At 49.2% G+C, this 20,433-nt stretch overlaps 1 protein-coding gene across 1 annotated transcript; it reads left to right on the top strand.

Moving 5' to 3' along the window:
* The first annotated feature begins 1,611 nt into the window (after positions 1-1,611).
* Positions 1,612-20,294, top strand: LOC122120818 (ral guanine nucleotide dissociation stimulator-like). The gene is made up of 20 exons (XM_042695038.1): positions 1,612-1,700; positions 2,556-2,676; positions 4,092-4,199; positions 6,118-6,197; positions 8,432-8,575; positions 9,053-9,217; positions 9,593-10,109; positions 12,800-12,996; positions 13,580-13,639; positions 14,356-14,549; positions 14,803-16,001; positions 16,106-16,324; positions 16,591-16,694; positions 17,126-17,186; positions 17,833-17,901; positions 18,330-18,413; positions 18,863-18,895; positions 19,186-19,307; positions 19,500-19,595; positions 19,897-20,294. Exons 7-20 carry the CDS (start codon positions 9,894-9,896, stop codon positions 20,150-20,152), a joined length of 2,910 nt encoding a protein of 969 aa, XP_042550972.1. The 5' UTR covers positions 1,612-1,700; positions 2,556-2,676; positions 4,092-4,199; positions 6,118-6,197; positions 8,432-8,575; positions 9,053-9,217; positions 9,593-9,893; the 3' UTR covers positions 20,153-20,294.
* The last annotated feature ends 139 nt before the right edge of the window (positions 20,295-20,433 follow it).

Raw genomic sequence — 20,433 nt, 5'->3', positions numbered from 1 at the left:
GAATCCAGCCGCCATGCTGTGAGGAAGCCCACACCTATGTAGGAATCATTGAGCCCTGTGGCCCTCAGGCCTGGCTGAGCTCTTGGTAAATGCCTGGGACCAATCCTGACCATGTGAATGACAGTCTTGCAAGTGGATCATCCAGTAAGCCTGGGTTTAGTTGACTCTGCTTGAATACACACCAACCCTGGCCCTTTTATAAGAGGACTTAAACTATCGTTATTGTTTGAAACTACTGGGTTTTAGGATTGTTTTCATGAAGTAATATATAACTGAGATGCTTGTCATAGAAAGTCACTAAGAAGAGTCCATGAAATAATGCATGTAAATGAGCACGAAAAGTAGCTTTCCAGTAATGATAGCTTTTAAAATAATTTGTGTTACTAATAAGTAAGTTTTAATAGAAATCATCAATAGTATACAGTAGGTTTTAGGGAACTTTATTTGTTATTTGTAAAACCCTATTGTGTGTGAGCATCCTGGAAGTGTTTTCTGCCGAGATTCTGCTGAACTCTATGTCCTTTCCTGGGTCAGAAAATTATTTGGTTTTCTTTTTTTGGGTCCGGTTGTGGGGCCTGAACACTGGGCCTGGACGCTGTCCCTCAGCTCTTCAGCTCAAGGTTAGCGCTCTACCACTTGAGCCACAGCGCCACTTCTGGCTTTTTTCTTTTTGCTTATGTGGTGCTGAGGAATTGAACCCAGGGCCTCAGGCATGCAAGGCAAGCGCTCTACCACTGAGTCACCTTCCCAGTCCAATTACTTGGTTTTTAAAGTCTTTTCCCTCTTTTCTTTTCTTTTCTCTGCTTTGCTTTCTTTTCTGATTCTCAGGAATGATCTACATATTGATCAACTTCTTATTTTATCTGTTCTTTGGAAAAACATAACGAGGAGCTATACAAGTACTATTTATCCCTTTAACTGCTGTGAATTGGATACTAGAGTTTGTATCTGGAATGTCGTATAAAGCTCATGTGTGAAAGGCCAAGTGACAAGTCAGAGGCACTAGGAAAGAGAAGTGGAACCTTCAGGAGGAAGAGCCTGATGGAAGGGAAGGTAGGTCAATGGTGGGGGCGTGGGCAGCAGCTTGCTTTTGAAGTGGATCCTGGGATCTTGGGCCCTTGTCTTTTTCTCTCCTTGGCTATTATGTGTATAGTCCCACTATGGTGGTACTCCTTGCCACAGACCTGCAAAGGGCCAAATGACCCTGAACTGGAACCTCCAAAACTAAACTGAAATAATACCTTTCTCCTGTATAAGCTGATTCACCTCAAGCATTTGTTTCAGCAACGCAAAGAAGACTAAGCTGTTAGACCACCCAAGTGCATTGTCCTTCTCTTATTCACTGCTAGACATGGAAATTGTTTTTTTTGTTTTTTTTTTAGGTCCGGTCGTGGGGCCTGAACTGTGGTCCTGGGCGCTGTCCCTCAGCTCTTCAGCTCACGGCGAGTGCTCTACCACTTGAGCCACAGCGCCACTTCCGGCTTTTTTCTTTTTGCTTATGGGGTGCTCAGAAATCGAACCCAGGGCCTCATGCATGCAAGGCAAGCGCTCTACCACTGAGCCACCTTCCCAGCCCCGGAAATTGTTTTTAATTCCACTGAAAGAAGCATTTGGTAATTCATATTTTTATGTATTTAACCCAAACGGGTTATCCTGGACTCTGAATAAAGGCCCTGTTGAATTTGTTCAACTTTATTCTAGTAAGTGAATTGTTCTCCACACAGGTTATGCTAATTTACACTTCATTTAGCATTGTGTATGTGATCTTGGTCATTCCATGTGTTTTTGTGCGCATGTGTATTCTGATACTGGGCCTTGAACTTGGGACCTTAAACTCTCTCTTGGCTTTTACACTCAAGGTTTGTGTTCTGTCACTTAAGCCATACCTCCACTTCTGGCTTTTTGATGGTTAATTAGTCAGCAAAGACTCATGAACTATCCTGCTTAGGCTCACTGGGAAACCCTGCTACCTCAGATTAGCTTCCTGAGTAGCTGGGATTACAGGAACAAGCCACCAGTATCTGGCTTATGCCATATTTTTGTTGATGCATGGTATTATTGTATTCTTTGTGCTTTTCTCATTGGAAGGGTGAACCTGGCATTTTATTGTATTCTACCTTCCTTTTTGCTGATGACTAGTGAGTCATGTTATCATATTGGGAGGATCTTTGAGACGATCCACTCAACATTACCTCTTAGAGATGCCAAAACTAAGAGTGAGACTGTTTCCTTATTTCCTTACTACTTTTTCTTTTCTTTCCTAAGGAGGTTACATTTAACTTCCTCTGCCCCTTGTTGTTCTAGCCTACTGAGTTCAGCATCTCATGCAGTAGTAGAAGTGTTGGATACAGGCAGCAAAGGTGGAAAATTACAAGGAGAGAAAATGATGAAACTTCAACAGCACAGATTTCCCCCTGGCCATCGGTGTTTTTCACCCCAAGAACAAGATTGTTTACCATATTTGTGAGCTTCCTTGTTTTGACAGGGAAGGAGGGAGGGAGGTCAAATGTTTGCAAAATGATGGAACCGACTCTAATGCACTACGTGGCTTACAGGGTCCTCATCGCAGGCTGCAAATACTTCTGAGGCCAAGAGGTATCTCATCTCTGCAGCTGGCACTGCCTTTCCTGCTTCTGCCTGTGGCTGCAGTCAACTGGGAACGACTGATAAGGAGCAGTAAGTATTGGCTTTGTCCTTATAGGGATGGGTTCCCTAGCACATTTTGCCTGATGCTCTGGAGGTTAGCCCTCTTGAGTGCAGCCTCCCAGAGGCCAGCTGTTGGGACCAGCTAGGTCATGATGTCGTAGTATGGAGTAACATTTGTACTGGCCCTGGAGGCCGCTGGACACTTGCTCGTCCTTTGTAAAGCTTCTGGTATTGCAAGACATTATAGGGCTGTGATTCAACCAGTCTTGTGTTTTCACTACCATCACGCCAATAACTATCTTACTGAGTCCCTAATTCCAGTGAAGGAGCCTGACATTGAGTCCCAGGGGGCCTGTCCCATATGATTCCCGTTTCCCCAACACACAGGCAAGTGTGAAATAAAAGAACACATTGTGAACAGATTGCAATCCTTTTTTCTTTTTGTGCCATTCCTGTGGCTTGAACTCAGGGGGAAGGCACTATCTCTGAGCTTCTTTTCTCAAGGCTAGCACTCTACCACTGGAGCCACAGCTCCACTTGTGACTATTTTTAGTAGTTAATTGGACAGAACTATACTACCTGGGCTTTACTGTCTGGGCTGACTTTGAACCTTGATCTTCAGATCTCAGCTTCCTGAGTAGCTAGAATTATAGTTGTGAGTCTTTGGTGCCTGCCTGTGTGTTCTATTTTATTCTAGATAATTTGTGTAACTCAAACAACCTGTGAGCCTGTTTGTTTTACATACAGGGAAACATCACACCTGATATGAATATTCCAACACACATCAAAAACTGTTAACATCTTACTTGTACAACTGAAGATTTGAATTATAAATGTTTCTCAGTGATCCTGAAGACACGATCATTTGATAAATCATGGTTCCTTCAGTTTCAATAGAGTCGCACATTCTCTCCCTTCCTCTAGTTTGTCTCACTTCTTCCTGTTCAGGTCATAGATGTGCTTGTGTGTGTGTATATGTGTGTGTGTGTGTGTGTGTGTGTTTGTGTGTGTGTGTGTGTGTGTGTGTGTGTGTGTGTGTGTGTGTAACTGAATCCTTTCCAGAACCCAGTTTAACCCCTTGTGGGCTCTCAAGACACTTCTGAAGTTTCATGGTGTCTTTGGAGACAGGTGGCTACCGTCGTGCTTTCTTAGAGTTTTATTTGTTTTGAGCTTCCACCTGGAGTCTCCTTCAGCTGCCATGTGGGAGGAGGTATGGGGAGAGCCTAGACACCTGGCCAGGATAGTACTTGTTTCTGTGCTGGTCCAAGGATCGCAGCCTACAGAGTAGCTTGGATTATAGTAGTGAGACACTGGGACCTTCCTAAGAGAAATAGTTGTAAGGGACACGTGTCCTGTCCTGTCCTGAGGCTGACACAGCCTCTCAAGATGTGCACCTGTACCCAGTACTCCAAACTGGCTTGTATACCCGATTTTTGTCATGACAGGAAAAGTCATACAGAAAGAACACAGAGAACTCTTGATGGAGGAATTTGCAGTCCTGCAAAGAGAAGTGCTGGGGAAAGAACTGCTCAAGGGGTCCCTTCTCTTCACAGGTCAGTTTTAGTCTGCAGACTCATTGAACACTCAGCTCCTTTCCTTGTCCGGGAAGTTAGAGGAACATTGGCTGGGTGCACAGTATTTCATGTATTGTACATCGGATCATTTATTGTATGGTGGTCATTCTTTGAGCAAGAACAGTAGAAAAGGACCCTGTTAGAGATACCTGCTCCTGTGGTTGGATGGATGCTCATATGGGTATCAGGACCATCTGAGTGGCTTTTATTAGAGAAGGAGATCTTTAGGATCCTCGACTTTGATGGGTGATAAGATGCTTTATCTCCTCATGAGTTTCAAAACAATGGAATATCATTGTCCAGATGTTTGAAAATGATGTAGGAGACTTATGACAAGAAGGAAAACAATATGTGTCAGAAACTCACATAATAGCCATGTAAAGTTGGTAATTCTTCCCCTCAGAACAGGTAAAGCAATAGAAGGTCACAGGCATTGAGCTCACACACCAGTCATGTGACAGAACCAGGTTAGATTCAGTTTGTGGCAGGAGGTGGTAGGAGCTGTTGTGTAAGGTGTTCAGAGGAGATGGACTTCAGGAGATGGTGAGCAGCCTGGAGGGAGCTGATTTTGCTTCTAAGTTTGATGCTTCATTTAGGTCCTAGTGCCTCCATGAATTTTTATGTGTGCTTCCTCAGAATTTTTCTGTGTGTCAAGGCTGGGGCTTGAGCTCAGGGTCTGTGTGCTCTCCCTTAGCTTTTCCTCACAGGGCTAGCACTCCACCATGTGCCACAGCTCCATTTCTGGCTTTCTGTGGTTCATGAACATGAGCGTCACAGGCTTTCCTGACCCAATGGACTTCACACCATGATTCCAGATTGCAGTCTCCCAAGTAGCTGATTCTAGACATGAGCTGCCAGCACCCAGCTACAACTTGTATATGTCATTCTGTAGAACACGCTCAATGTTTTAAGTGTTAATGTGAGAATCATAAGAAATGATTGACAAATTTAATATAACGTATATGAAGTCTTAAGTTTAGGTTTTGTTTAAGATTTGGGCTAAAGACGAAGATGAGCAGTCAGCTTCATAATCAGGCAGAAATTCTAGTGCATACACTCTCCAGAGTGTGGTTTTGTGAAGAGAGAAGGGAATATTTAGCACTCCATCAACTTGATGCTCTTGAACTAGCTGACCAGTGTTGCTGTTTTCTCTATTTCCATTTTCATGATGTGCGCCATTTCACATGGAGTTGATAAGAATCTGGGTTTCAGGAGCTTAGCAGACCATGGTTGTTCTCCTCTTGCCAGAAGACTTTAACATTATTGGTGGCAGTGGCAAGTAACTCAGGACTCTCTACCTGCTACACATGAGCTATGCCTCAGCACCTTTTGCCTTAGTTTGTTTGTCAGAGGGTCCTGAACATTTACCTGGTGCCAGATCCAGTCAGTGACCTTCCTAGTCCTGCCTGTGAGTACTGGGACCACAAGCCCTTATACTTTGATATAGACTTTGATATAGAACCTCAGTAACTTTTGTCCAGACTGCTGGTCTTGAACCACACTCATCCAGTGTCCATGTCCCAAGTAGCTTGTATTACGGTTTGCTCTACTGTGCCTGGATTGTGGGTGACTTTAAATCATTTATTGTAGAGGCGTTTTTTTTTGGGGGTGTGGAGGGTAGCTGTCTACCTAAGTACATGTAAACTTCCTATATTTAAAGCCTAGATCTTTTCATCATACTGTTTAGCTGAATTGTGTGCTATTGCCAGAAGCATGTCTCATTTTACTAGCAAAATTGAAGTTCAAACCTACAAGAGGCTTTCTTAGTTGAGGCTACATTTGGCTGCCTGGTAAGGCAAGGTCCCTGTGTCCATGCGCTCTCCCATGTACCTGGGTCCTGCTCTTTGTCAGGCATTCTCTTCTTCCTAGTCCTCACAGCATTTGTGATTGCCCACAGCTGGCCAATGGACGAAGAGCAGTTTGGCTTTCCTGCATTTAGTGGCATCTCTTGCCTGACCTGGCTGGTTTCCTTCTTGGGTAAGCATTTCCTGGTGTCTGCTACTTTGGCAGAGCAAGAAGAGGAGCAGTATATGTAAATCACTGTGTACCTAGAGACCAAGGACAGATGTAAGTCATGAGAAACCTATGAGAAGGAGACTTCAGGCTGTGTCCACTATATGTAAGGGTGACAACAGAGAAAACCCCAAGGGACACAGCCAGTTGTCCAGGTGCAGCAGAGCTGACAGCTTGCAAAGACTAGAAAGTAGTCCCACTTGTGTTGCCTCCATTGTCCAGTAAGTGAATAGTTGCTTATAGAATTGAAGCATGTTGCGGAGGTCAAATACTAGAATCTTTACTGTATACTTCTTTATTTGCATACTCAATTTAGAGATTGGCCTCTCTCTGCATTTCCCAGGAGGATCCTGATGTAGTTGACTCAAGTGATCCTCATAACCTCGGCCTTCCCAGTAACTGGGACTCTAGGCCTGCACCCCTGCTCTCCGCTCCCTTCACGTAGCTTTACTGATGAAGAAATGGAGGTGTGAGAAACGTGTTGCCATTCTTCACTGCCTCATATCTGAAGACATGATAAACATTCTGAGATAGATCAGACTGTTTATATTACCTAAAGTTTATTTACGTCCAATGTCTTTTAGCTGTCATAGCCAATGACTACACTCCTGGCTTCTGATGGTGCCTTGGAGGAATGCTTTCACATGTTTCCAGTTATTTTCTCTCTCCCTCCAGCTTATCCCATTCTGCTAGAAGGAGATATTTGAGCTCAAACATGGCATCTGTCTGGACCTTATCATCACACCTTAAGAGCTACTGATAACTGTTGTCTTGGGACAGAATTCCTTAAGTTACTTTCAGATAGTATAGTTGAGTGAATGAGGACACAGGCTGATTATGATAGTAGCCCATAAAATGCCTAGAAAAAGCCGGGCATCGGTGGCTAACACCTGTAATCCTAGCTACCCAGGAGGCTGAGATCTGAGGATCGAGGTTCAAAGCCAATCCTGGGCAGGACACCCCTTGAGTCTCAGAAAACCGGAATTGGCATGTGACTCAAGTGGTAGAGTGCACGCCTTGAGCTGAATTGCTGAGGGATAGTGCCCACTCCCAGAGTTCAAGCCCCATGACACACACACACACACACACACACACACTCACACACACACACACACACGAATTGCCTGGAAAAGCAGGGGTCATCCCTCCAATCCCTGCTATACAAATGCAGTAGGAGGCAATGTCTCATGAGTAGCATGGCCTGGCCTTTTCAATTCTTTTTTATATTTTATTTTATTTATTTTATGATAAAGATGCTGTACAGAGGGGTTACAGTTATATGAGTAAGGCAATGAGTACATTTCTTGTCGAGCATTGTTACCCCTGCCCTTCTTCTCTCACTATCCCTTGCCATCCCCACCTCCCTCAGTCCTCCCCAGAAGGAAAGTTGTAAATTTCATTTCCAATATACTGTCCTATGAGTATCATTGTTCCAATGGGTCATCCTGTGTCCTTGTTTCAGCGATTTGTTATTTCCCTTCCCCTCCCCAAATTATACAAATGTATATAGAAGATTCAGGGTACAGGTGAAAAAAAAAAAGATTCAGGGTACCAAAATCAAGTAGAGTGACAAACAGGGGATATACCATAGGGGGAAGAACATACAAAAGAAACCAAATAATCACATAATGCATTAAAAACTACAATAAAGGAAGACCTCTTGGGTCCATATCTTGGGGTTCATTTCACCTAGCATCATCTTCTATGGTCATATGTATATAGCTGTTGAGCTTTTCTGCTCATCTGACAAAATAATGCTAGATGTATATTAAGAATTGCATATGAGGGAAATGATGGGGCCTATATTTCTTTGGGTCTGGCTTGCTTCAGTGAATATGATTTTTCCAAGTCTTTCCATTTCCTAACTAATGGTTAGTGTCATTCTTTCTGATGGAAGCATAGAATTCCATTTTAAATATGTGTATATGTATATACATATATATATATGTATATATGTATATATATCACATTTTCTTGATCAATTCATCTACTGAGGGACATCTGGGTTAGTTCCATATCTCAGCTATGGTGAATAATGTTGCGATAAACATATTTGTGCTGGTAGCCTTCGTATGGTTTTGTTTGTGATCATTTGGGTGAATGCTCAGAAGTGGAATCCTTACATATTAACCTGCTCCGGAATGGTCTGGCCTTTTACAAGTGTTTTCTGACTCAGTCTGTATACTGACTCCTTGAAGGGGCAACTGAGGCACAGAAGTCAAGAAACTTCGCAAGGATGTTGTTAGACTTTCCTTGTCTACAACAAGTGACGGAGAGAAACTGTTTCAAGGAGGAAAGGAGTGTTTTGGCTTGCTTCCGGCCTCTTCAGTCCAGGCTTGGTGGTAAGTCAGACATCATCTCATCAGCAGTGAGCAATGGCAGAGGCTGCTTCTCTCATGCAGCCAAAGCAGGCTGCACAGTACAGGAAGGGGCAGGACAGACACTTAACCAGTGATCTATTGCACTAGGTCCCAACTGCTAAGTTCCCAGTACCTCCCCAGCTAAGTCCACAAGCAAAGGACCAAGGCAACATTTGCTATTCAACTAGTAACTGATCCAGGGATTTTCAGTCCTCACTCCAGTTGCCTTTCTGCGGTCCTCACACTGTGTGCATTCTCCCCAGCCATGCGGGAAGCACACAGAAACAAGTATAGACCACACATGGTACTGTCTGCATCTTCTCACAGTCCTCACATACCATAGTCCTTACTAATTTATTGGCTGTGTTTAAATTTTGTCAAAGTATGTATTCAGTTTGTTCAAGACCCACTCACGCAGATATCCAATTTAGAAGTAGTGACAAAAACACCTGTATTTAGGTCCTCAGGATGCTGTGGAAGGAGGCACAGGCCCTGTCTGGTTCTTCAGGACTTGCTCCAGAATCGCCACCTTGGCCATGCCTACAAAGCATGTGCTGACATGCTGACACAGGTGTGGATGTGGCTTCCTGCAAAGAGAAGAATGAATTGCCAGTGCCCTGGTTGGTGAGTAGTTGCATTTGTAAATATTCATGAGTGATGTCAAAGAGGAACCCCCTCAGTGAGCCCAGGCCTGGCTCCAGTGGACTGGGTAGCATCAGTTGCCATACATACTCAGGTTATGAATGAACCAGACCCTTCCTTTAGGACAGAATTTACCCAGGAAAATGTCCTCACTGTTGCACAGGCAGACATCGTAGCTCTTCCCTGCTATCGGAAGAGAAACAACCCAGAGAAAGGGGTCACAATTTGGAGAAGTGGCGTTTTACATACTTTGTAGGTTTTCAGGAGCTCTGATGGGAGCTTCAGTGGGAAACAGAAGGGAAACAGAGGACCCTGTCTGCTTTGGGCCCAATTGTTGGTATTTTCTGGCATGTTTAGGTTGAGAGAGTCATGAGAATGTGATGAGAAGAGCACTAAGAATTCTGATGGCCTGTGGCGTGATGGACATCTGGCTGTCACTGAGCTGCCACATTGAGCCACAGCTGCAAGGAAGCTGAGTGCACAGTGAGGCCATGTCTGAAGAAGGTGGGAAGCCTCCCCACCTGCTCCCCACCATGCGCTGTCTAAAGTGAGGCTTCTCCTGTCTTTTTACAATCTGCTAACCTGGCTTGAGGAGAAAGGGCCTGTCTTCAAAGAAACAGACGTTGAAGGTTCCATTTCAAATCTGGATCCCTGGAGAATGTACCAAGTGGAGGTGTCAGCAAGAACAGGTTCCAGAAAGAGTCAAATCTGTTTGTGCAGAAGCTCTGGGGCCAGGTCTTTAGAAGGAACTGGCTGCAGAAAGGAAGCTCATCCTGCACTGCCTGGTGCTGGCAGAGGTGGTGCAGAGGTGCTGCTGCTTGGAGCAGTAGGAGAAGAAGCAGTGGGTACCACCAGCACCACATCACAGTTGGATGTAATTGGCTGTTTGCTTCCATTCTTACCATTAAACATGTTGGAGAAAGAGGATGAGTATGCCGCTACCAATCGTGGGAGTGAGATTTGGAGTTGTGTACAAAGAAAGTCCATACCATGGTGGAGCTGAATTGATTGTGCCATACTTCTGGTTCCATTAGTTGTTCCCCACCATCCTAAGAGGTGGACAATTGTCACTGGTATATTAGCCTTTGGAAATTAAAAATGGTTAAGTCTATAATGGTATAAAATAATAAGCACAGATATATCAAATCAATGTCATAGGCCTGGATTCTACCTGCAGCCCTCACACAGTGGTCACTTCCTCAGAGCAGGCAGGAGGAGTCAGGGACTGTGTCTTCAGGATAGATGGCAGGATCAGCGCCATGGTCGGCAGGACCAGTAACATGGTCCTGGTGATGGAGGTGGAAACCACATTGGAGGGTTACCTCAAGGGCTTCTGTTGGGTGGCTTTAGAGCAGGAAACCCTGGCCTCTGTTTCCCATGAATAAGCCCCCACCATGGCTCCCAGTCAGGCTGAATGCATAGACCTCCTTGGCCCTGCATGCACGAACCATGCCAGTGAGCATAAGTTGCCATCATCAGAGTCTTGGGCACTGACTGTGACATTTTTGTTTTCAGTCATGGGGCCTGAACTTGGCCTCTGTGCTGTACCTCAGCTCTTCAGCTAAAGGCTAGTGCTCTACAAATTGAGCCATAGCGCCACCTCTGGCTTTTTCTGCTTATGTGGTCCTGAGGATTCGAACCCAGGGACTCAGGCATGCAAGGCAAGCACTGTACCACTGAGCTACCTTCTCAGCCCTGACTGTGACATCTTGAGCAAGGGAGATGGTGGACCTAGGGAAGGAGCAGACAGGGAAGGGCACACCTAGGAATCTAGAGGCAAAGGATGCCAAGGTTCTCCCTCCCCTGCCAGGATCCCCGTGGTGGAGGCGCCTGTCCACTTCCCTGTTGCTTGAAAAGTGAAGGCCTCCCATCTCCACTTTTCTCCACATCAACCAACTCCACGTCCAGGCTGCTCTCACTCTAACTCCTCTTCCTATGTGCAGTGGCAGCAGAAAATTCTCAGCCCTAGGAGCTGAGTGGTGCCCAATCCACTGTGGTAGCCCGATCCCTTTGTGCCCTTTCCACCTCTACCTCAGTGAACATGGTGCAGAAATCACTGGCTCTCCATGCCCACACTGGTCACTCCATCAGCCCACCAAATGAGCCCAGAGATTGGCCTCAAATTCTCTTGGATCCCAGGCTGCCACACTCTCTGACTCTCCAGAAGAGTAGAGAGCTGAGGATACAGGACACTGAACAAACTCCCCATTCTTTTCAGCTTCCCATCTCTCACCCACCCTCTCATTCGCACACAGACCTTGTGGCAGGTAGAGCTCCAGTATGCGCATGTGAGGACCCATATGAATGAACACAGACGTGTGCCACCGTGCCTGTGTGGATGAATCTGTGTCTATGTGTCCATGTGAGGTCATGTGTGTACCTCTCTCAATAGGTGTGTTGAACAAGGGAGTCTCTCATGGGTAGGCTTCCCAATAGAGAAGACCTCATCTGTGTGTGCACTTGTGAAATGCTCACCCCCACATAGAGCTCAGATGTTGCCTTTCCTTTTTCTTTGTCGTTCATTGTTGGCTTGCATGGATTTGAGATAGAATCTCTTGCCTAGTTATCCTCCTTGAACTTGGTATCCTCCTCCTGGAGGCTCCTACTACAGGAAAGAGAGGCCTAGGCAAGGACAAGTGGTTTGCAGTTTATTCTCTGTCTAGACACCATGTGCAGGGACTGAATCTCTACAAGAGTGCAGTGAAAATGACTGACACCAGCTGTAGGGTTCCCAAGCATTGGATAGATACTGGGTCTTATTCAGTGTATGATTTGCTCAAGCAGGTGCTGGGTGGAAGCACTAGGAATGAATGGGTGACTGGGGGAGGCAGGCAAGCACAGGCACTTGTACATGAGGAGACATTTAAACTGGTAGGAGGGATCTGGTGGGAACTCATTAAGTGTGTCCTCATAACCATGACATTAACTAGACAGAGGACAGTTGGTTGTGTATGTGGAGTGTGTCTAGTTTGGCTCCTGCCCTGCCATGGGGCCCAGCTAGCACCCAGGGGACATTTGCAGAGGTCTGGTCTGAGGCTGAGTTCAGAAGAGGGGACTTCCCTTCATTGATGATGATATCTCCAGAGATGATGTCACAAAGGGCCAGCAGGAGTTGGTGCTGGTTATCAGCTGAACCTGCTGAGCTGTATGGAAAGCGGAGGGACAGCAGGATGTTCTCCTGCTGTTGCCCGCTATTCCACAGAACAGCGCCACAAAGCGAGTTCGATATTGTTCGAAGATGCTGGGTCATCCCTTGTCCCAGTCGCCTGAGAAGAACTACACCACGTATTTCACGGGTGAATCAAGGAAGAAGAAGGGTGCGGAGGGAGGGCGAGTCCCCTAACCTACTACCTTCTGGCAGCCTCAGATGCCATGTGTTTACATTCTTGAGTGGGGTGTAAATACATGAGTTTGTGTGTGTGTGTGTGTGTGTGTGTGTGTGTGTGTGTGTGTGTGTGTGTGTGTGCGTGTGTGTGTCCCCAGGTTATTTTCATTGTATGGCCCTGAGCCTTTTCCCAGTGTGCTGCTGTTTCTATGTTTGAACTGTGTCTCATTTCTCCACAGCAGTTAGAGTGGGTGTTAGCCCCCACCCTTCCTGATCCCTGCAAAGCAGGATACCTGCAGGGAGGCAAAGTGGAGAAGCTAGTAGACCACTTAGTGCCTGCCCTGCTCTTCGGAGATGCTGTGTTTGTCCCAGTGTTTCTGGGGACATACCGCACTTTCACGACTGCCCATCACGTGTTGAACCTGCTGTTCAACAGGTAAGTGCCACCTCTGATCCTAGGGATGGGTCCATTGGCTAGGCCTTGGCATGTGCTGCACCAGTAAGGATCTGCTTGGATCCTGACTACTGGCATGCTAGGAGCAACATCCTCACTGCCTGAGGCTGGAGGGGTGGGATGGGTCCTGAACAGGCCTGTCCACATCATGACCTTACACACTAGGGAGCGCAGGGATGTGGGCGGAGCTGGGAGAAGCCCCTCTCTCATGAAGAACTCCTCTCTACATCGAGGCCTCCTATGAATAAGACCTCAAGAAAAGCATTTTCCAAATTGACAGTGGTGGTTGATGTTCCATCTGGGCATCATGACCTACCTGAACCTCACTAGGAAGCCCAGGGGAAATACTGAGAGACCTCATGCCCATTGAGGTGTGTGTGGGGGAGGAAGCTAATGGGCTCATCATCTTGTGTGGGGATGCATTTCCAGACGCTTGACACCACTCAGTGAAAGAACAGGGAAATCCTTGTCATCCTGAGCTCCATCCTGTGCTCAGAGAGACCATTGGGACTGTAGACATCATGTGCAGACACAGTATGTTTGACATTCTCATGGTGTCCCCTAGATACAGTCATTTCCTTGAATATGAGGAGGAGAAGGCAGGCGCGCAGGAGCACCTGCAGCGGTGAGTGTGCCTGGGGTAGGAGGGAGGGCATGTGTCTTAGGGGTGGTTGCAAAGAGCTGGCTTTGGGAGGCCTGGGCAAAGGGAAATTGAGATTCCTAAGGGGAAGGCTCAAGTCAAGGTAGAAATGTGTCCCTGCAGGGATTGTGTGTGCTTGTTGTGTGCCTATGGAGGGTGGGAGAAGCCTCTGGCATGTGACCAACCCAGTCCCATTTGCCTGCCCTGGGAATCCTCAGGACCACACAGAACGGGGATGGCGACACTGCGCCATCATGGACAATCCCCTGAGATTCCAGGGGCCTCAGTGAGTGCTCAAGGGCCAGGATGTGCTGTTTGGGTTGAGAGTCAGGACAAGACTGTTGACACCTGGCTCTATGTGAACAGGAGGCCACTAGAGGCCACTAGAGGCTGCCCAAGTGAGGAGATTCTGGGTTCTGGAGATAACAAGCAACAGGACAAAGCACCCCAGAGATGACAGTTTGGGGAGCATGCCCAGGGACACCAGGCGGTGGGTGTGGGTGGGATGGTTTCATCTGTGATGTAGGTCTTGTCACATCGCTCGTGTAGACAATGTGTGTAGTGCAGCCAGGTGACCAGGCCCGTTATGGGCTATGGGCATGGGCAGGCCCAGGAGCCCAATTCATACACCTGTGTTTGAGGGGGTCTGAAAGGAGGGTAGGCCCAGCCTCTGACTCTGCTGCTTCTCCCTCTGCACCTAGAGCCTTCTCCTTCATACTGGGCTCCTGGATGAGGGAGTACCCAGAAGACTTCACTGGAGCACCGGACACGTCCTGCCTGCAACACCTGGTAACATATCTACACCTCAATATGCCTGGCTCTGTTGAGGAACAGCAGGCCCGCCTTCTGCTCAGTCAGCTGGAGCACATGCTTCTCAAGAAGCCAGAGCTGGAGGGTGAGTAGCATGGGCTGGCAAAGGAGAGAACAGGTGTGGGATTCCAAGCTTTGTCCACCTGAAGGCAGCTCCCATGCTACCATGGGGCCATCAACAGGACAGCCAGGGAACCTGGATGCCTTGGCATGAAACCTGTCCTGGCAGGGCTTCCTGGGGTGGAGTCCAGGGACTAGGGCTTCTCAGCAGGCAGGGGTCTCGTGGCCATAGGAATGACTGAGGGGAAGGCAGTGCTGTAGGGGATCTTTTCTTGCAGCTGTTCCACCAACTGCCAGGCTTTATGAGAAAACCACTGTACACCCACTGGATCCAACACCCTGCGTAGAAGCAGTACTACCATGTCAGTCAGAGCTGGAACTAGCTGTAGCCTCAGAGGCCCCCTCAGCTCCAGGAGCTGCAGTGGAGCTCCAACAAGAACCCCATGCAGACGGATGTTCTGACTCACCTCCGTCAACTGTGACCGAAGAGATCAATCCACCTGCAGGTCAGCCAATGGCCCACAGCCTTGCACCATCTCCAGCACCAAGTCTGGATCTTGACCTGCAATACTCAAATGAAGAAAGAGTGGCTGATCCCTCAGTGCCAGGGGCACTTAGCCCAGTGGTAGCAATGGCTCTAGAGCCAGCCATTGATGCACCAATACATGCCAGTGATGAGGGTATGCCAGTGCCCACTCCAGAAGCCCAGCTGCCTGAAGGCCAGTGTGACCCAATTCTGCAACCCGCCCAAGAAGGAGACGCATCTGCAGTTCAACCAGAGCCCTCCAAACCTATTGTAGTGAGCAGCTCAGGGCCAGAGCTAGAGGCTCCAGGAGATGAAAGCCTGGAGTCTGTTCTCGGTCCATCTGGGGAGCAAGTGGAGTCTCTGGGTCCGTCTGGGGAGCAAGTGGAGTCTCTCGGTCCATTTGGGGAGCAAGGGGAGTCTCTCGGTCCGTCTGGGGAGCAAGGGGAGTCTCTCGGTCCATCTGGGGAGCAAGGGGAGTCTCTCGGTCCATCTGGGAAGCAAGTGCAGTGTTGCCCGCTTGCTGGAGAGGCTGACTGCCTTGAGTCTGTTGCTGAGCAGCCAGAGCCACCCGTACAGGAGCCTCTGCCGCCCAGCCGGGATGTAGCACCCGTCCCATCTGTGCAGCTGGAAGCTGACACAGGCTTAGGAGGGGACATTCCTCCAGTTACTTATTTTGACAAATACTATGAGCCGCCAGTGGCTGAAGACGCCGATGGTGCTCTGACCTGTGCTGCCGAGCAAGAGCCTGCTCGCCCACCAGCTAGCGAGGCAGACAGGCCTGCGGAAATAGACCCGGCTCCCTGGGAGTGCGTGGAGATGGAGGATGTGCAGATTTCCTCCAGGGGGCCATCCCGGATGTCCATGCTAGAGTTAGACAGTGATGAGGAGACAGCTCGAGTGCTAGATTGGCTGCCCGAAGAGAAGGCAGATCAGTTCTCCATCATGGCCGTCGTAAGTAGCTTGGCAGGGCTGGGCGTGCGGGCTTTCCTTTGCACCTCTACTGCCACACCTGCCTCAGGGCAGAGTCATGCTGACCATTCATTTCATCTTTTCAGAAACTGTTCAAAAGACTCATCCCTTACCACCTTTTGAGTTACGTGTATGTACAAGCTGACCAGGAGGAGTGTCTGGAGCGCCTGGCACCCACTCTGATTCCCATACTGGAGCACTGTGAGCAGGTCTCCAGTTGTGTGATCACCACGTGCCTCGGGGACCACAGCATGGAGGCAGCAGAGAGAGCCCAAGTGGTGCAGCACTGGATAGAGGTGGCTCTGGTATGAGCAGGAGGGGCCCAGGGACCCTTCTTCCCTTTCCCACTCCCACCAAGTGGCTGCCTGCTCACTCACAGCCACTGCCTAGCCTTAAAGCCCTCCTCCTACTCTGCCCTCACTTGGGCTGTGTGCATTCCTGCCCTGCTTCCACTGTCATTCCCCTCCCCCAAGCTGTCCCAGTTCAGCCTAGTAACAAAGGCCCAGCCCCAGGCCAAGCAGGAGCCCAGGAGTTTCCTCCACAGCTCTCCTCACCCATTCTTCACTCCTAGGAGTGCCACCTACGAAAAAATATCTCCACCTTATTTGCAATCGTGTGTGCTCTGCAGAGCAGCCAGCTCCAAGGCCTGAAGAAGACGTGGAGATTGGTTTGCAGGTGGGTGCACCTTTCTCCTGGGCAACCCTTGCTTCCTCAGCTTAGCGTCCATCTTCTGGGAGCCCAATGGCAGTGCCCCATGGCAGAGACCACAGCTCTATGGCCTTGCCTAGGATTTGCCTGCTAGGTTGGGATTCCTCTTCTGCCATACATTGCACAAGGCCCTTGGGGACGTTTTCCTTCAGAGACATCACAGCTACACCAGTCTGTGCAGTGCTCTTCCAAGCAAAACCACTCTGGGAATTGGGGTGGAGCTGGAGGTTTCCCCTCAAGACTTTGTTCCTAACCATGTGACCTAAGGGTCACAGTGGCTCTCCCTGCACAGCCCTGTGCCCATTAGCATAAAGTCCTGCCTCCAAATGGGAAATCCATTCACACTCCTCCTCTCCCTTCCTCTCCCATCTGTCACCTTGTCTCTGCCCATCGTCCAGGGAGAGAGTAGCTGTCTATCAGGAGCTGAGGAGGATACACTGCCAGGAGCAAGTGTACAAGGTTGTATGAGCCCCGGAATAAGATTTGACCCTCGGACGGAGGCGAGGGAAATTTTCTCTCTGATGGAATTCAAGGAGCATATCCAACATAGCTAGGAGAAGCATCCGTCGTGGGCTTGGGTGGGGGACAGATCGTATGGGGAACAGGAGGTCCCTGGGGACCCCGTGGAGTGAGTGGAGGAGGCCACCTGGGTGTCTGAGGAGGGTGGAGAAAGTGACAGGGTTGGGTTGTCAAGGTTGCTGCTGAGATTTCCTGTCAAGCTTCCTCCTGAGTGTGGCCTGTGTTGAGGCTGCCTCTCTACACCCCGCCAGCCTGGCACGCCCAAGCCATGCCCTGGCTCTATTTCTGGGTGGCCTTCCCGTCCCAGGAGGGAAGCCTAGCCAGTCATGTGAGGTCAAGATGTCCCTTCAGATCAAGCAGCCCCAGAAACATCTTTTAGGGGATGCAAATGGCCACATCCACCATGGAGACAGGCCTTGGCATATGCTCTGGCCTGCCCAGGGATACAGTGCTGATGGTCACAGGGAGCCTGAGATCCTAGGGCCCAAGCCATGGCTGTCACACCACATTTGCGGCAAGAGGGGACTTTGGAGGGTTGAATGGTTAGAGAAGGAGTATGTTCTACATCCATGCTAACTGCTGCCAGGGGCGAGAGTCCAGATACAAGAGCTTCTGGAAGAAACTCAAGAGAGGCTGCAAGAAGCCTCAACAATTGGTGAGTGTACATGCCTGAGGCCAGGGGCTTTCTAGAAGGAGTAGTTGAGGGGGGTCCCCCAACCCAACCGACCTGTTGGCCCACTCCCTTAATGCCCCATCACACCTGGCCTCTGCTCAGATGGCATGTTGCAGCAATGAGTTGCAGCCACAGCACTAAGGCCTGCACAAGAGTAGAGGAGCAGGTGAAGGGCAGGGCCACAGACCTTGCCCGTGTGTCAAGTGCCAGCCCTGGAGGGGCCCAGACCTAGATAGATTTCCCCATGCAGGGCTGTGTCTTTGGTATGGGGTAGAGGGTGGATCATTGAGGAATGAGCCTGTCTTGCCCCAAGTTCTGCTAGATAGATGGTTCCATGGGACTGGGGTAAGTCAGGTTCTTGCGAGGAGCTTAACAGGACTCTTCTGATCTTTCTGCACCCAATGCCACAGGACTATCCCGAGGGCACAGTCCCTTACCTGGGCACCGTCCTCACACACCTGGCCTCACTGCACAAAGACCAAGATTCCAAGGATGTGAGTGAACAGGGCCCCAGCCCTGGCAAAGCAGATTGGGGACAAAGAGCCTCTCCCTGCCCCTTGACCTCCAGCAAGAGCCCACGTCCTCCCCAGCCCCAGAGTGCCAAGCACCACAGCAATCCTACTTGTGATGCCCTATGCCCTCAGACCTCAGTGCTGCTGATGACATGGGCCATGTCTCAGAGGGTGGTGAGCAAGGGTGGCAGTGTGACAGCAGGTGCTCAAGCTAATAGCATGGCCTTGTCACTGGAAGCCTCAAGTCTCTGCCACGTGCACAGAGAGTTGAGCAGTGAGCTCCCTGTCCTCAGGACCTAGGCCTCCCTGCCCTAGACTGAGAGCAATCCTAGTCCAGCTGTGCACCCAGCCTGCCCTCTGCTGGAAGGACTTGGTAGGGCGCCAAGTGGAAACAGCATTTTCTTAGCAATTACATATTCTTTGCTTTGCAGGGCTCTTGGCTGAATGTAAAAAGAAGACGAGAGGTGAGAAAATGACACCTTCCTCTGCAGGCAGCCAGCTGTGCGGGTCCCTTAGGTCCTTCCTTCCCTCTGATGTGGATGGTCACATCACTTGTCCTCCAGAGGTCAGGAGATGGGGCCTTGAGCTGGGGATCTAGGACAGCGTGCTGGGGTTGGGCACTGGATCTCAGTAGAGAAAGGCGAGTGTGTTGGGGAGAGACAAGAGTGAAGCCAAGTGAAGACCCGAAGTCAGCTGCCTGGCCTGCCTTGCCCTGGTCCAGGTCCATCAGCACTGTGTCCTTTCTCTCAACCAGGAATTCAAGGTGATGGCACTAATGAAGGAGCTAAAGGGCTCATGTCAGGAGCTCCAGGTGGTTCCTGACATGAACTTCGTATCTTGGTTTAACAACATGAACCGCCTAAATGAGTTGGAAAGGTGAGCTGGGGTAGGCAGTGGGGGCAACAAACATGGGAATCCCCAGCACCAGTCCATGAGAGCCTGTTGTCTGAGTCAGCCTCCCACCAGACCTGTTGAAGGAAGGGTGTATGAGCTCCTGAGTCCCCAGGGCCCCTGGGAGGGAACCCCCAGGGTGGAGCCTGCTGTCCAACCAGCTACTTCTTGTCTTAGCTCCAAGCTATCCAGGGAGCTGGAGCCTCCCCGCCGGGTACTTGTCCTGAGCAGGAACAACAAGAGGAGCCCTCCCCTGAGGAAGCGCTCAGGAAAGTAAGTACATTGGCCCAGGGGCCAGGGACTCCCCAGGGTCTGGGTGGTGGGACAGGCAGCCTGATGAGCTGGGGCTGCCATCCCACCACCTGCCACACAAGCCTTTGTCTGGGTGGTGTGGCCTGAGCTCTGCCCACCTCACTTCCTTCATTGGGGTCCCACGGTGGTCCTCAGAGGATTGGGCATATGGCTCCTTGAAAATGAACAGTAAGGAAGGCTGCCTCAAGCCCAGGGGGCAGTGGGTGTGGGACAGCCCTGTGGTTCAGGGAAGCCCTGGAATTAAGGCAGTCCCTCCATTCAGTTGCCAGGCTTTGACAAGAGAGCTCAGCAACAATGGCAGTTCCCAGTTGGAGACAAATGAGCAGCTCAGCGGTGGGAATGGCAGCCATGCACCCAGCATGCACTTGGGCTGCTCACCCAAGCCTTCTTCACACTGCAACCGATTATTTCAGTCGGCCCCAAACATCTGCATGGCAAAGATGACAGAATATGAGGGAATCTTGCCGTTCCTGAGCCCCCAGCCCTCCCGGAGAGCTGGGCATGGGGCTGTATCCTAGGCTGTCCTTTCTTCAGCCAAGATGGGTGCACCCCAACCAGAGAAAATCATATTCTCCAATGAGTTATGGGAAATGCGTTGCACAATGCACAAAGACTCAAATGTCAGGTCATTTAGATTAAAAACCTATGTGGAAACACTAATAGCGTGTTAAAACCATTTCTTTACAAGAGCAAGGTTTTGGTGGGTGCTTTTCTTTGCCTTCCTTAATGGCAGAGACTTCTGCATATTCTGTTCTAAGAAGAAATCCTTTCAGGCTTTGAGCTCATTTTTTTCCTGCAG

This window comes from Dipodomys spectabilis, unplaced genomic scaffold, assembly GCF_019054845.1.
Source record: "Dipodomys spectabilis isolate Male_0828 unplaced genomic scaffold, ASM1905484v1 ptg000178l, whole genome shotgun sequence".
Lineage (NCBI taxonomy): Eukaryota > Metazoa > Chordata > Mammalia > Rodentia > Heteromyidae > Dipodomys > Dipodomys spectabilis.
Note: the sequence above shows the minus strand (reverse complement) of the source record. Positions and strands in the feature narration are given on the sequence as shown.